Source organism: Ceratosolen solmsi, unplaced genomic scaffold (genome assembly GCF_000503995.2).
Source record: "Ceratosolen solmsi marchali unplaced genomic scaffold, CerSol_1.0 scaffold6, whole genome shotgun sequence".
NCBI classification, from domain to species: domain Eukaryota; kingdom Metazoa; phylum Arthropoda; class Insecta; order Hymenoptera; family Agaonidae; genus Ceratosolen; species Ceratosolen solmsi.
The window spans coordinates 10,034,262-10,052,655 of record NW_011948414.1 but is presented as its reverse complement, the minus strand read 5'-3'; the positions used below and the strand labels follow the sequence as shown (position 1 = coordinate 10,052,655).

The 18,394-nt window shown below is 25.0% G+C and overlaps 1 protein-coding gene across 1 annotated transcript; it reads right to left on the bottom strand.

Moving 5' to 3' along the window:
- Positions 1 to 851: 851 nt before the first annotated feature.
- Positions 852 to 10,674, bottom strand: Rubicon (run domain Beclin-1-interacting and cysteine-rich domain-containing protein rubicon). Its single transcript, XM_011507429.1, has 13 exons — positions 10,649 to 10,674; positions 10,327 to 10,500; positions 10,075 to 10,258; positions 7,794 to 8,271; positions 5,574 to 6,040; positions 5,202 to 5,394; positions 4,954 to 5,085; positions 4,102 to 4,307; positions 3,364 to 3,503; positions 2,754 to 2,936; positions 2,479 to 2,661; positions 2,240 to 2,393; positions 852 to 1,427 (listed from the first exon to the last, which is right to left on the bottom strand). The coding sequence occupies exons 1-13, from the start codon at positions 10,672 to 10,674 to the stop codon at positions 1,209 to 1,211; spliced, it is 2,739 nt and encodes a 912-aa protein (XP_011505731.1). The 3' UTR covers positions 852 to 1,208.
- Positions 10,675 to 18,394: the final 7,720 nt, after the last annotated feature.

Genomic DNA, 18,394 nt, shown 5'->3' with positions numbered 1-18,394 from the left:
ATATTGAAATAATTTTAAAAAGTGATATCAATTGTAAACAAAATTTATATAATTTTATATTTATAAAGTATATAGTAAATAGATAAAATAATTAATTACTTAACAAGTTTTTAGATAATATGTTTTACTTAAAATTTTATATATTAAATTTTTATGTACAAGATACATGAATATAACTAAATTATTTTAATTACAGCATAGTACACAGTATAGCGTAAAAATTTGTTATTTCAACAATTCTATTAAATCATAATATAATATTTATATAAAGAAAAAAAATTATAATTTACAAAACAAAACAGGCATTCATTTTAAATTGTTCATAAATAAAAGAAAATATAATTTTAAGTTGAAAAGTTTGTAAACTTTATGTACTTTTTCAATGCTACATTGAAAAATGCTCGTTTTATAAAACTTATTTCGATTTAATACAAATTAGCAATGTGCACTGTTAATAAAGTACTTTATACATTTAGGCAGTCGTATCAAAATCTTCTTTATACAATAAATATATAAATAGATTATTAAATAATCTCAAATTCATAAATACGTAAGTTTTCGTTGAAAGATCTTAAAAATTTGAATAGTTATTATTTTAAATAAGTAATTGTTATTTTATGTATTTATTGATTGCAAATATTCTTACAAAATTGACAATTTAATAATCAGCCTTGTATGATGGTTGTTATTTAATACTAATATTGATTGAATTCATTGAATTATTTACAAAAGAAATATTTAAATCTTTCAAAAGAACAAAAAAAAAAACACCTTTTTTTTTAACAACCATTGTTGATAAAAATGATTTTCTAATGAAAACTTGCTACAATTTAGTTATCAACATTATTTTTTATAAATAAAAGAACTAAGTGTCAAGGTATTAGGGGTCACTTACAGGCAGATTACAACATAATAATTAGAAATTATCGTGTGCAATAGCTGTTGGACACCACGTCATCCGTTTTAATGGTGCTATTCTGATTCATTGCTTAATAAAGTTCGATCGATGGATAAAATGAGTATTACTCAAATGCATAGAATTGTAAATAAATACACGCGTTTTAATGTGGGCTGATTATTATTGTATTAACAATTGTGAAGGAATATAGAACTTTAGGCCACTAGAAAGTTAGACTTTGTTATTACGTATCGTCTTGTGCTACGATTAGCTTTGTCAATTCTGTCAATGAAATGTCGAAGGCTTTGGATCACCTTGTATCGCATGATTCTTCTTTAGATCTGCGTCGTGCTTGCAGTCTGCTGCATCTTTTACATTCTTTGTTGCCTGCTTTTCCATTGGCACTAATACATGTCTTATGGTAGCAAGTGCCACAGCTTTCACACCTCATCACTTTATTCAATTCCCATGGATAAATGACATCCTTGGAGTTACAGAGCTCGCAGACAAATCCCCGAGCTTGGCATAGCTGAAAAATTATCTTCCCTTTAAACTTTTCAAGTATATTATGTTAATTTCAATGAAACCTCATACAATACTACTTAATTTGCGATTGCACTTCCCACAGTATGTGTACAGCAATGTAATAAAATATTATGTAGTAGAAATTAAATTTAAGAATATTTTTATTCAAAATATTCTATCGATATTTAAAAGACACAACAACATAAAATTGTAACATATAAACTATACTTATATGAAATATAATTTATAAATAATACAAATCAATAAATTTTCTTTAATAAATTTATTTATAATTTTATTGTAATAATAGCATATAATGTTTGAAAACAAGAAAACTGTTAATCGTTAAATCGATAGCTAATAATAGTTATTTCTAACAAACAAAATTATTTTCAAGAAGTAATTTTGGAAATTATACTTATACGATCTATAATAGATTTTTATTTGATACGTAATTTGAAATGAAGTAAATAACAATATAATAGCAAAATTATTTTTTGTTAAAATAATAAATCTTGCTGTAACGCTTTTAATATAAGGATTAACATTTTTTTTTTTTTAATTTACACCGGTCTTGCACATATTTTAAAAATTATAATAAATTTAAAGAATATAAGATATTAGCTTTTTTTTTTTTTTTTAATGTACATTATAAACCCTTTAATTACACGAGAAATAAATAAATAATAAATAAATATCGTTAAAAATATGCTTATGATTACATTTATTCTAAAATCTATATATAATTGCATTTTATAAATTAGAATTATATATTAGAAGCATTTAAAATCTTTGTTTAAAAATGCTGCTACTTACCACACATTCAGCGACATGCTTATGGCACTCTTGAACTAATTTATTTAACTCCAGTGGCAGTACACCAGCTTTTACTTGTGTAAAATCTTGTATAGAATAAATATGTGGATCAGCAATTATATGATTAGGTTCTCTTTTTAACGTTTCTTGAGTACTAAAATTATAATTTTAGAATGCAAAAAAAAAAGAAAAAGATATACGTAATTTATGGATATATTAATAAAAACGTGTAAATTTACTTTGTGGCAAAGCGACAAGCGAATAGAAAATCTTTTAAATAAAACAACTGAGTTCTCAGCAATTTCGTACGATCTAATTGCTTTATTCTTCGATATAACGTTGGATTTAGATCACTGACTTGAAAAAGTGGGTCCACTGTCATTTGATCCAGAAGTCTATAGGAAAAATTGGAAACGGGATACCTAACCAAGTCCAATATAAATTGTAAATTTTAATTAAAATATCAATATACGTTTAAAAAAAAAAAAAAAAAAAAAATGTATTTTAAGCTTACCTATTAAAATCCCATTTTGTTAGAATTTTCCCAGGTATTAAAGTCACTTGATTAGTATGACAACCAGTACAAAAATATCTACCTAAATATTCACAATAACGAAATCTATTAGCATACTCTACCGCTACTTTCATACCACATCCAGCACAACGATAATTTTGCTTTGCTATGAGGATTCGCCTTCTGCAAAAAGAAAACATGACTGTAACATTATGCTTATGGCATAATTTTGTTGAATATTCAGCCGGTACACACTTTTTTATTTGAAGGTTCCCTTAATTAATATAAGCACATTCGTACTACCATCTCAATATATATATATATATATATTAATTATTATTTCCTTTTATATGTAAATGATGCTTGAAATGAACGTAAACTACGTTCATTAAATCACAAATTAAAAAAAAAAGAAACTAAAACAATGTTTTAATTAAATTTTTCTACTTTTCATTGTAATATTTAAAGACTTAGAGATTCTTTTATTTCAATTGTGTATATTAAACAATTAATTTGACTACAATATGAAAAGAAAGCAAACGATTTAGATTTAATTGATAAATTTATAAAAATTATTTATAATATACATAGTAATAATTAAAGCTCTTACACAGGGGGTGGATGTGCAGTAAAAATTATTTGAGGCCTTGGTGGTGCCCATTCAATTGTTCCTCTCAGAGAAATTGAATTGACATCGCCGGATTCAGCGTCATCGGGACTTACAGGCCAACTTTTTGGCAGAGGTAACAGCTGTTATATAAATTATTATATTAATTTTAACGATAATTACAGATATAACGCAATTGGCACCCTCAATGGCATTTACTTAAATTAACTTTCAATATTTTTAATTTCAATCATCTTACTCCGCACTGTATTTTATATTAACTATTGACATTTTATTATTAAAATAATTGAACGGCAATTAAAATTAATCATACGTACGTATATTTGTATGGAGTTATTCAAATCCAAATTGATATATGAATAAAAAAGGACCTCGAAAGATGAGATAAAACTTTAAAAAAAATAATACGTTAATAATGATTAATTTTTAATAAAGAATAGCTCAATTATTTTTAAAATTAATTAATCTGTAATAAATTTACTATGCGTAAGCTTTAAAATTATTTTTTATTAAAAAAAAAATTTATAAATAAATTTAAATGATATTATTTTTTTCCTAATGAAATTCTTTTTTAATAAGTAATAAGCATACCGTATACAGCGCATTAAAATTCGTATTATTTAACCTAATGGAAAAAATAATGTCGCTTTGAATTTTCAGCACTATAAATGATATATATGAACATTGAATTATTAATCTATAAATAAATATTATACTAACTCGTTGTGGTGCATCTTGTTCAGAGACAAGCCATTTGAGTTCGCTTGCTCGTGGAAGGTGTTTTTCGCTAAATCTACTAATTAAAGATAAGGCAACTCCTTCTGCGGATATAATACTATCGGTTAAATTTGACTCTATGCCATGTTTCGGAGATGATCGAAAGAGATCAGCTTCGGAATACAATGACGCCATCGATACCGATAACCCTAAAAGAAATTTTTTAATATACTCATTATATTATGGATTTCCAACGATCATTATTTATTATTTTTGTTTTATTGTTTGTTTGTTTGTTTGTTTTTCTATTTGTTTTTCAAATTTAAATATAACACTCGCGGTTTAAGAATTACTCAGGATTTGTTAACGACTTGAGAAAAATCGCCATAATAATAACACAGAGTGTTAAAAAAAAAAAAAAATCGATATTTAAAAATAAATTCTATTTAAATGCAAAATATGCTTTTATGAAATTAAAAACATTTATTGTAAATGTATTATATTTAAAGTAAATTTATCTCTTTCATATTCGCCGAAGAAAAATCTTAAAAATTAAAATGAAAAAGCTATTTCGTTTTATCTAACCTTGCTTAGGGAAAAATTATTTAATTCATAAAATATTCATACGCAGTAAATATTTTGTGCAATAAACTTTACGCAATCGCCTTATCTTTTAAGAACATCGCAATTAATACCGATACGTTATAATGTACAAGTAACAACAAAAATATTATAAATTTTACAATATAAGACTAAGTATAATTTTACTGTTATACCAGTGAATTATAACATAACGTTAAAATGATAAAATTTACAGTAAATATTATTGTCAATATTATTTGAAGTATATTATACCAGCATTTTTGAGTCGGGACAAATTATGTGCGTCATCCATTTCATAATCGTCGACGTCGTCTGTGGAGATGCTTTCGGAGGGTGTTCCCGGAGACGTGGATAAAGGACTGATACTTTGATCGGTCGTAGTTGCTGAATAAGCGAAATAAAGAGGACGCTGCGTTAGAGGTATATGCGCAGCGTTTTCACACAATCCAGAACGTTGATTTTGTAGATACGATATATAAAGGATGAAGAGGAGAACTCACTGTCGGTCTTGCCGTCGCTCAGAAGATCGCGTGTCCAGGTGCCAACTCCGTTGCCATCATTGTCGCCTCCCTTTCGTCGCTCCTCTTGACGCTGACGACGTCTTAATCTGATCCTCTGCTTGAGATTGTTGATCTCCTCGTCGCTCTCATCAACAGCTTCGTCCGCCAGCCGTAGTTGTCTATTACACTTAAGCTACAAAGAGATATACAGTATTATCTACACGATTATAGAATACAGCAAAGTGTACATTATAATTGTGAATTCGTTGCCCATAACTCATAATATGTAAAATAATTAATGAAAGCTTATATTAATAAAATTATTATTCTAAAGTCTTTAGAGCTTGCGTTTATAATAAATGATTTACAAACCTGTTCAATGGCAGCGATCATAGCCTCGGAAATACTGAAATGGGCATTTTCACGGTCGAGCTCGGCATTGGCTCTGGCGAATTGTGCCGAGGATAAGAAACTAGTGAGGCTTTGTCCCTCTTTGGGCCTCGGGAAATATCCCGTTGCCATTGGTAAGACACTGCTACCTCCATCCTCGATAAAGCTCTTTTTGGGGGTGCGAAGGTCTTTCTGACCTTCAACTTCAAGACTCCAAGAGCCGGAGAATTCAGGCGCCGAGCCAACAAGGAAAGCACCCATACGTTTGGGCTTCTCCGACGAAATTTTAACCGAGTCCGTTGTGCTGCGAGCCGAGTTCTCAGTTGTCCTGAGGGAGTCTTCATAGTTAAGGGTGTCTGAGCTACCGCTACTCGTCATCGTCCCTTTCACCTTAGTGCTCAGTCCCGATCTAACCTTCCTTCCCTTTCTTGCCATATACTTCGTTTTCACTGCTTATAATATTACAATTGCATGAGAATACTTACTGTTTATAACTAACTATATAGAATTGCATTTTCCAACGAAAATTAGTATTTAGTAGGTGTACTCTGAAACGTTTAACCATACTACTAATTGAATAATTCACAACCAGAATAAACGAAATAAAATCAATTTAATCGTACAATGAAAGCAATTTTTAACAGCCACGTAAATAGTGGTAAGCGTTTGTTTTTTAGATTTATAAAAATAAAATCAAATCTAAATTTTGTTCCATGATTATTTTATATAATATAATAAGTATTTACAAAATATCTGCACGGATATATTACGTAATTCATATAAATCCTTAAAGACTTTTGTTAAAGAAATCGCTCATTTTAAATAATGCATTTGCACATATATGTATTATTTTTTAACTCAAATATTTTGAAGAAATAGCAGGAATATTAAAATATAAAATCAACTTCTTTCGCATTTAGATAATTCTTAATTTCTTTATACTTTTTATTAATATTATTTATTGAGTGAAAAAAAATATTATGTTTTTAAATCTTATGACCGAATTTAAAAAGAATTTAGAAAAAATAGGCTTAAACAGTAGTGCGATATATGTTCATAGATTTAAATTTTTAGTTACTTTTGAAATATTTGAAATTATATATACAAATATTACGAATATATTAACTAGTAGAACGATATAAACATTTTTTCTAATAATTAAAATTCTTATAGTTTTATGCCTGTAAAATTAATTGATATTGTTTATATTACTTCATATTAATTTGAATATTTTATTTTGCGAAATTAAATTTTCACTATATATATATGTTTTTGATAAAATTTTTTCTCTATATATATATATATATATATATATATATATATATATATATATATATATATATATATATATTAAACGATTTTATTGTTTATTTTGCTTTAGAATTTATTATTTTATTTTAAAATTCTAATATAATACTTTGAAATATTTGTTTAAAAAAAAAAAATTATAGTTTTAGTACGTAAAGAATATATATATCGCTAAAAGTATTTATAAATATTTTTGAAAATGTTATTAATTATATTTTTTTATAAAACATCGATATTATCATACCGAAAATAAATTGAGAAATTCTTTTCAAGAATCATCGATTTCAAGTTCATAAATAGAATAATAAAGTTTTAAGTATCGTACAAACAATAATATATAATAATTCGTAAATTTTTAACTAAATTTAAGAACAACAATACAAAAATATTAATCTTTAGTTATTCTATTAATATTGCAATGTAATTTTCAGTTCTTGAAACTTAGAAAATAGTTTTAAATAGCAATAATTAGTTCGCAAGTTTTTAAGATTATTACAAATTATATAAAATGGGAATTGTTATATAATTTCCAATAATATTATTAATAAATATATTTACCAATAAGTATAATTAAAATGAAGCAAGATTTTTAATATATTGCAAAACTAGAATTGGTAAGTATATATATATATATATATATAGAAATTGGTAAAAACAATCTTGTCATGACCTGTATTTTTCATTCTACTTCATACATATATAAAATATCATTAATTAAAATGTTCTTAATTTATATTATGAAATCGTATTGCTCAATTGACATGAGAATAAGCAGAAAAATAGTTTAGATGGTATGAATTAACTATCGAACAATTATTATCAAATTAAAATAAAATAGTCCATGAAAGGATCAATAAACGAAAATCGAAAATTATCAACGGGATTTATACTAACCGGTATTGCACTTAGCTTCCGTGGTCATCGATGCGCCAGCGGCTTTTGTTTCGGAATAGTCGACCTTTATCACGTCTGATAATTCGATCGATTGCGAAATACGATCTTTAACGCTTTTATCCGCCGTATTTTTTGCTCTCATAGTCTTCGTCATAGTCTTAAGCGCTGCAACGCCCCCACAGCTGCTCTCGGGGCCATTGTCGTTTAATTCCGGAAAACTGCTCCAAGCTTTCAGGGATGTATTGCTGCTCGTTTCCTCTTTCACTGGCTTGTCGCTCGTCTTTGACCTCGCGGCCTTCATATTATCTAATTCATCGGGAACAATTGGAGTATAATCATTAGGTGCTTTTGAGCGCAAAAGCTCCTCTGTCCGTAAATTGAGCACTTGCTGACGCGTCTTGCCAAGATTCACGGGGTATGAGGAGGAACGACGGTGTGCTCCTTTCGGGCTATCTTTGCTGCTCCAATTTGGTAAAAACTAAAAAGTAAAATATTTTTTCTTTATTTTTAAGTATTATTCTCTTATCATCGTTAGATTTTTATACAAATTTATCAAGTTTCATAAATTATTTCTCGCTATTTGATTTTGATTATTAACATTTTGGCAAACAATTGTTTTTCTAATTCGGGATAAAAACAAGAATTTTGAGAATACCTTCGAATGATATCTCGTAATGTGCATTCATTTACGACACATTTATATTGCATAATAAATAAACTGTGGACAATAATAATCAGCAATATCTAATGTTACGTCTAACATTATATCAAAAGTTACTTCAAATTCATTATAAATGTTAATGAAATTAATGAGTGATCGAAATATCGGACATTATATTTATTTCTTAATCATAAGAAGAAATCATATCGATAATCTTATCACCTTGCAATAGAAAATAAGCAATTTCTATTAGGCCGTTCGTCTCTTTGTTATGATAATTACATTAAAAAAAAAAAAAAAAAAAAAAAAAAGTAGTTTTAAACTTTTTGTAAAAATATAAGCCACCATAATACTTACGAACTATGTGATAATACACGATAATGTATACTTAACTTGTTGGGAATTAAACTTCTCCTTTTTCAATTTATTTACTATTTTACGAGAATAAGTATCGAAACGTTTATTAAAAAAATTTCGTTTTATATATAAAAATATTGTAAAAAATGATAATTCTTAGTTGTAAGTAAATTTTCTACTAGTAGTTATGTCCGATGATTGGTAAAAAGAGAAATTCATAAAATGGCTATATAAGCTTGTGGGATTTCTCTAGGAGAGAAAATTGTTTAATTAAAACAGAAAAAACGGTGAATGTCCGCATAATAAAAGAAATATTGTTTTACCGATTAATTATATTAATCACTTAAGTTTTATTCTCTGTATAATATTTATTTTAAATTAATTATCTATTGAATTTTATTTTTAAATGTACATAAAAATAAAGTTTTATTATTAATAGGATTGAAACATCTACGTGCCAACCAGAAAAATGGATTCCGATTGATTTTAAAATTGTTAGAAATTGAGTGAAATGATTTTTAAGAATTAATAATAACCGGCATTGATTTCAGAAAATGCAAATCAAAAGGATTATTATGATTTTTAGTTAATGCAATTATTGGTTATTCGTAAATATTATAGCAAATAATTTGATAAATAAAATATATAATACTTAAAAATTACACGATATTGGTATAAGAACTGACAATATTTTGAAAAGTGTAATTGCACTTTACACTTTTTTGCAAAATTCAATTAAAAAGTTCGATCTCGAATTTGGACGAGAGGCTCGATTGACGAGACTGAAAATTTGCCGAAATTTCCGAGAAATTGACGAAATAGAAAATAAATAAAAACAAAGTAGATTAATTGATCTGGTTGCACTAAGGCAAAGATACAAAATTACAATTTTCTTATATAATTGTAATTCATCAGGCTAATGACGGTAATTAAATAAAACTTTCGAGTAAGAGATAAATGTTACGATACGATTAACTAAAATTTGCATAAGACTCTTGCTATTAATAGCTATGTAATAGCAAAATGTACGTAAGAATCGATATTTTGTATATAGCTTATATGTTAAAAACATACATTCACGAATTATGTTTCTTGAAATATAAATTTTTTATTATGGTATATTGTAGTGCTTTTTATTATATTATATTGAAAATTAATAAAAATATTAAAGATCTAAGGTATTAATTGTATTAATTAATTTTTTGAAAAGGTGTTACCAATTTTAATTATATATACGCAGTTTGGAATATATTATTTCATTACCAAAGATGGATCTATTTCGGTTAATAAGGCTGGTTCATTCTTTTCGACAGCTCGCAGGCAGACTAAAGTGGCTTCGGCTAAATTTCCTTGGCAAAGAAAGGACCATGGTTCAAGGCAGGAAAGTATATGTTCTTTATCAGACAAAAGCCACGACAGCTTCTGCGACAAGGAATGATCTTCTAAACTGAAAATCATTGACTTTACACGAATGCTTTGCAAACTACTATATGCATTATATTGTTAAATACATACCTTTTATATAACCACAAAATATCTTTATGCGATATAATTCTATTTGGCAAATTGGCATGATACTCATCGCAGTCACGAATTGTCGGTGAAGTTGCCAATGAAGGCTGAAGCCAGTTCAATCCTTGAATAAACGACCAACAATCAGGCTCGCCCTGAAGTGAAAAATTAATTATTCTATAAATCCACCCATATTACATTACATGAATATTTATTTATAATACATTCGCTATTGATATTAGTTTTTTAAAAGAAGGAAGGAAGCAAAGGTATAGAATTACATTTAAAATGTTTTTAAATATTAATATAATACATTTGCACTTACGGATGCATCAAATATTCGACAACCATGTTTAAAAATTCTTTCCATTATACCGTGTAAGCGATTTAACCCTCCATATATATTCCACACATTTGACACTCCGTTAGTCAATAAACCTTCGACCGTAGAGCGAAGATTCTGTAATAATTGTCTTTTCTCCCTTGTGTGATTCTCTTCTGACATCCTGTTATATCTCTCTCTGAATTACGACAACTTTTTTTAACATCTAAACCAATCTATATATATATATATAAAAAAAAAGAAAAGAATATATCACCATAATCCAATTAATTGTATTCAAATCTTGAATTATTCACAAAAATTACCGATAAAATTCACATACAATATCGAGTTTTATATAATTGAAAAATCACTATATCGTATATGCAATGTAAAATAAAATTATTAATTAAAGAATTGACAAAGGCAAAAAAAAAAGTAATGAAAATAAATAATACCTGTTTTACTTTGTCATTTTAGGTTATGATAATATCATGCATTATGTTTACCTTGAGGCTTATTGTCATGGGTGATTTGATTGTTCTTTGTTTTGTGTACCAACGAGAAATCTTTTATTTAAGTATTTCTTGGCTCTTTTTGACGGATGTGCTGATACGATTTCTACGATGCGACCAGTTGATAAAGTTCTCGGTTTGTGAAATTGTCGAGTGTCGCTGTGTGACATGTTGTCGTGAGCGCGCGCGCCCAAACTTATCAAATCAGTTGATCTTAGGAAAAGGGATATAAATTTGCAACGTAGATGTGTAATTTATAATAACTTGATGCTTTGGATGGGATCGTGAACGATTTCTTACTTGTTTCTGATACTGATAACGCCTGCAGTACACGTATCGAAAATAGATAATAACGAAAAGACGCTTTTATACCGTTTTCAGATAAGTATTTCCTTGCGTCATTTGTATCTATCTCTGTTCAATTAATTACGTTTTTGCATTACTCTTTTTGCCTGCAAAAATCATTTGTAAATAATCTCGACAGTCTCTTCGAATTTAGTGACAATGTGCTCTTAATCGCATTAATACAATATGTAAGGCTATCGCCTAAGGTACCTGATTTATTTGTTTATCGCTTCAAAGCTTTTGAATTCGAGGATAACTAATCCTTCCCTATTTATACGGGCTCTTGTTGTATCATGTATTTAACTGAATAATGCTACTGTTATATTACATATTGATTTTAAAAAAATTTGTGATTTAATATATTAAGATGCACAATTGTTTAAGAAATGTAATAATAATAATAATAATAATAATAATAATAATAATAATAATAATAATAATAATAATAATAATAATAATAATAATAATAATGATGATGATGATGATGATTATGATGATGATGATGATGATGATGATGATAATAATAATAATGATAATGATAATAATAATAATGGGACGTTTTAAAAAAAATTTTTACAATTCTAGCTAATGTAATAAACGTTTTGATATAAAATTGATATCGTATATTGTTCATTTTTAATACCTTGAAACTAACAAATAATTTAATTATTTATTTTTTTCTGGCAATTTGCCAATATTTGTAGTAAAAGAAATATGTATTTTCATCATAGGTATTATTATTAGATGGCATATATTAAATCTATATTCGTTTTATTTACTTGTTTTCATTAAACAAATTAACTTTGTAAGTGTTAATTGCAATTCAATTATTATTCTAGTTAGATTTGAAAAAAAATGCCAATATTCATTAACATTTGGTAAATATTTGATATAATTTATCGAGATTAAATAAAAAATTTCTTTTTGTCTTAAACTATAACCGTAGTAGAAAGTTTATGAGTAAGATAATAATTAATTTATCAAATTAAAATTTTAAAAAACAATACATCGCTATTAAATTTTCTATTTATTCATATGGTTATGAATTCGAATGGTTTCTAAACATTCTAAAAGTAATTTAAATAGCATAAGCAGCAGAAATTAAATTAAATTTAAAAAGAGATATCGATATAATTCATATTATTGTAGATAAGATTCTTTTTATTAAAAATTGATTTTATTTTATCACCAATAATTAAAACATTTCTTCGATCATCGATCACTCTTTGCCGACTTTATAATATCAAAATAAAGCTTCACAGCAGTAAATTTTGGTTATTTTTTTTTTTTTTTTTTTTTTTGTTATAATTTATTTTAAATAAAAAAATATAAAAAATTATAGTGTAAATATTAATTTCTACATAAGTTTTATATTACTAATATATTAATTTCTTTATTATAATTGCTATTATAAATGAAAATCTTTATGGAATAAAACATAATATTGAGAATAATGTTAAAATTTTGTTTAAATTATAAAGTAAATCATAAATAAATAGAAATTTATTTCGTACATACAATGTTGGTATCTTAAGGCTTTAGAAAAATAAAGAATCGTCGAATAATTAAAGGAATGGTGTTCAACAGTATTTTATATTGTCTCTCTACACCAAACTGGATATATTACTTAAAATAAAAATAATAATTGTTATAAATTTAATATAAATATAATTTTTAAATTTACATACATTAAAAAGTGTTTATATACTTATTGTAATTAAATCAAATTTAAATATTCTATATCCTGACAATAGTGATATTATAATGAAAAATTTTTATTATATTTTGTCAATTATTTCATAAAAAAGTTTATTTATGAATAAACTTATATAAATTTTAACTATTGATTATGCAGTTTCGAAGTTGAATTTTTGAAATATAAAAATCTATCGAATGTGTTCATACATTAAGTAATTAATGTATATTCATATTGTTAAACTAGGATTTATTAAAGCCGATTTATTCTACATTTTCAATTTTTATTTTTTTTTTTAAGTTTTCTAATAAATGACCGCGTATTCTCATTATGAAAAAAATTATTTTAAATCAATAAAATAAATGTTCAATAACTAATAGAGTATAAATTACTATAATAACAAATTTAATAATAATACATGTTTTAATATATTCAAATAAATTTGAATGTATCTATAAATAAAATTATAAATAATAATTCAATATTAGACACTATAAGGACAAGAAAGTACAATAAATATACTTGATGAATTCAGTTTATTCACGTCTACTTATATTAATAAATCTTATAATTTAACTATATAAATTCCATTGCGCACAAACGAACATTTGTTTACAATTTCCTTCTCGGTATACGCAAATGAACAAATTTCTACATAGAAAGTGTCAAAAACATTTGTGAAAAGTTGCCGTCGATAGTCGACCGCTTAAAAGTACAACCGCACCTATTTTGCCTGAAAAATGTTGTATAATCATATATTATATTCATATATAATATCGAATCGTGAATTAATAGTTTATACCACTTTTTTCGTTCATATTCATATAATATCAAAGAGAAAAAAGAAAAATATAAACACCTTATTATAGTGCTTAAATATTTCATTTTTTGCTCAAAATAGGCAATATCAGTCAGGAAAACGTACATTATATTATGCACTAAGAAAAAATTTACTTATTATTAACATATACAACATTTATTAACATATTTAATTTTAATTTTAATGCGTTTTTAATAATATTTCTATTTTTTATTTCTTTTTATATATATTTAATAAATAATTCGTAGAAAAAATTTACCCCTTAATGTTATCATTTTTATGAATAAAGGTAAAATAAGGAGTATTTTAATGTTTGAAAATATTAAATTTACATATATTTTATTCATTTAAATATCATACATGTTCACTATTAATAAATGTAGGCTTTACGTTACATTATGTATAAGTTAATTATAAATAAATTTTTCTGCTAATGTACACATCTAATACATAATTCTGCGTGATTCAGAATCAGTGTAGAAAAAAGATTAACATATTTTTTCTTTTTTTCTCAACTTTTCATGATTGTAATTCACTAAGATATAACAAAAATAAATTATTAATCAATTAGTGAAGACGCAACACAAATTAACGATTATTAAATCAACAAACACGCATGGTAAGTGAAAAATACAGATGCGTACTGTGTACATGCATACATGTATGGCGCGCGAGCTCGCACACACACACACGCGCGCGCGCGCGCGCACATAATTCACTCATGCAATGTATACACTTTGTGCATTTAAATTCAAGTAATATTTCCTCATGAAATACTTGCCATATGCATTGAGTGAACATAGCTATAGAATTATTTGTATTGAAATTTTCACCCGTTATGCATGTCTGATTTTGCACACTATATTTAAAAATATTTATAGATGTTATTTGTATTGAATATACGTACGTTTGATAAGGTATGATGTATTCCATTCTATTTTATTTATATATATAATCGTTGAACATGATTGTACGCTTGTGCAATGAGAATAAAGTTTTTGAGAGTGCTGGTATCTTTCATAATTTGTTATATCATTTATTTGAAATAATAAATCATTTTAATAATTTTAAAGTAGAAATTTTATAGTATTTGAAGATTCTATTTGTTTTAAAATTATTATTTATTTAAATAATTTGTACAAATGATTTTCTAATGCATACATTCGATTTTCGAATTTAATTTTTGTTGTTTTATTTTTTTATTTGTGAACAAATGCTTTAATAAAAACATATAATTACCATATTATTGATTGATTAATTTTTCAGCAATCGCAATAAAGTATACGTTATTGAAATTCAATTAAAGCTATTTAAAGACTAATTTACAACTTGTTATAATATTAGATTATGAGATTAAAATAGTACATGATCATTAAAAGAGAATTTGTTTGATTATTTGTTGAATTCTGTATATTTTATAGAAAAATAGTTTACCCATTGATTTACGGTAGCCATATTAATTAATTACTTTTTTTTTATAATAGTTATAATTTTTCTTTTATAAAAGTTAAATAAGAGAGTAAACAATATATTTGTAAATGCTAATATACAATTTGATATAGATTTACGGTGTAAAATGTGTATAAAATCTCAAATAATGCGGTTAAATTGTATTTATTAAAAAATTTAACACCTCCAATTTCTCTTTCCTAGCGTATTTTATAAACGCAGATATGAACTTTTCGGTATATATACAGAAAAAATATATATATTCAAATTTTTGAGAAAAAAAGAAACGATCGATTTATATATGTTTTAAATTAATTGTACTGTAATGAAAATATTGGATGTCTTTAAACTCAATAATATTACAAATATAATAAACGTCTAAATTACCATTAATTTTGAAATTTACGATAATATACGATTTTATAAAAATCAATTTAAACATTATTTTCAGTACCTTTGTGTCAAAATATGCTGATTTTCATTTTTTTTTTTTTTTTTTTTTTTTTTTTTTTTTTTTTTTTTTTTTTGAGAAATTATAGGTCGCTTGAAAAAAGAAGTTATAAGATTTTAATCACATTCATTTGTAAAACTTGAAAAACTTAAAAAAAAATTTAAATTCATGTACTAGTTCAATTGAATGAAGAGTTTGAAATAATAATAAAAATTAACATAATTTAATAGCCAAAATAACATAGATTAATTTACATTTACAGATAAAATTAATAAATACAAGTATGGTAATTATTTTTTATGCGTAGATTATTATCATTCATTTATTTGAAATACAAAAAATGAAAAACAAAATAAATTTTAAGGAATTTTATGTGACTCGTATGTTATTGAATCAATTTTAGATTTGATAATAACTATGGAAATTAAATTCAAATGCTACAGAAAAATTAATATATTTTAGAATATTAAAATTTACAGTTTCAAATTATATTTTTAGTCTTGGCTTTTGAATTTTTAAGATTTTCAATAAAAACCGGAATATATTTTATTTGGCACATAAGCATTCTTTCATTATTTTGATACAAATTTTATTCTATTCAGCATATAAATTATGAAATATATATCACCGTGCAGTGTAAGATAGAATTTTCTTATAAAAAAAATGTTCATAATTCATAAATTTTTTTTCATGAAAATCATACCGTTAACATCCGGAAATATATATATATATATATTATAAGCAATTGCAAAATAACTACATTTTGTTCCATTGAAAGACATAGTCTCTTTAAAAAAATAATCAATTAAAATTTTCAGATAGTATAAACATTAATTTCTTTTGTTGTCAAATTTGAAAGTATTTTCTTTATAGAACGAAACGTCGTTTAATAACAATCTAATAAAAAGATCTTATTCGATTGTATTTTATATAAGAAAAGAATTCACAAATTTAAATTTAAGATTTATTTAAAAAATCGAATGATTATCATTTATGGCAACATCGTTATGAAATATTTAGTAAAAAAAAATTTAATTTTCTTTGAATCATAAAAAGATAGTTTATATTTTTATAAATATGAAAATCAATGATTCATTTAAGTTTCGAAATTAACACAATATAACAATTTGAGAAACTAGTAAGTAATTGTTTCAGCATATATTAAAAAAAAAAAAAAAATAACGCAAATAAAAATGACATTTTGCAAACTATTAAAAGATATTCGCTTTATTTCATTGTATAATTTGATGTATTTATAGATGATATAAACAAATATATTATTTATTTCCGCTTATAAATATTTATATGAAAGTATTTAGAATTTATATATAATTGGTTTTTCAAGTTATATGTTAGAATTATATCTGAAATTCTTTTTCTAACTTATATAACTTATATGATTTACAATACACTGTACAGTGCACTTTATTGCGCAGATTTGATTTAATTGACTAATCCCATAATAAGCAATTATATCCATAACATACGTAACATTCGCGTTGACTGAACATATTTTTTTTTTTTTTTTTTTTTTTTGTTATTCAATCTACACTGTAATTGATTAATTAATCAAGCAATCGATAATTTTTCAAAAATTGCATTTCAAATTGCAATGTTTATTTAATTTTAATTCGTTTTTAAAGAAGACACTTCTTGTTTACATCATAATGAATTAAATTTATTGTTTTATCCTAAACTTAAATAACAAGGAATTGTAATAGTTGAAACATAATTTTATAATATCTAAATTAGTTAAATTATATTTTCTATATTATAAACGATTTGATCTTAACCAACTTTTTATCTTTACCTAATAAAAATTTAATTTGTAATTATCATATAATTCTTTTTCATAAATAAAGAATATTGAAAAATAATATCATATCTATTATAGATAAAGAGTACATTAAATAAATTATGCAGTTAAAAAATAAAAGGTTTATAAATTTTCATTGCTATATAAATTTTTGATGTATTTCTATTTTCTTCATCAATTAATTCAATTAAATAACATTTTTGTAAGAAGAGAAAGTAGTCATTTTTTTTTTAAAGGTATCTCGAACAGAATAAATAGTCTCTGACGGTATGAGTGCGACGCTCCTTCCTACAATTTCTGAAATTACGATTTGATTTCCAATCGAAAACTAGTGTATATGTTGATTATGCTGGTGAGGTGACGCATTCAACATGCTACATTTGTTAAATGCTTATTAGTTGGAAAAACGGTAGATAATAACATTGCGTCATTGAACATTACGATCGATGTCACTCTAGCTGGCTGTTTTTAAAAAATATAATGGTTTTAATTGAAAAAAGAGTGAATTGAAAAGTGTATTTGGACCATTGGACTTTCGGACTTTACGGAGTGGTACGTAAGAAATTTTCACTTGGAATACAAAATTATCATAGTGTACTCAATATCTGAAAGTCTCATAAAGATGGTAAGAGTACTTATTATTTTTATGGCCTTTAC

What these genes read in the sequence shown, in the direction of transcription:
- Rubicon (XM_011507429.1), bottom strand. Translation starts at nt 10,674, where the DNA reads ATGGTTGTCGAATATTTGATGCATCC. An exon ending in ACTGCACATCCACCCCCTGT is followed by an intron (nt 2,937 to 3,363) that starts GTAAGAGCTTTA and finishes TTCTTTTTGCAG; the next exon opens with AAGGCGAATCCTCATAGCAA. An exon ending in GCTTGTCGCTTTGCCACAAA is followed by an intron (nt 2,394 to 2,478) that starts GTAAATTTACAC and finishes TTATAATTTTAG; the next exon opens with TACTCAAGAAACGTTAAAAA.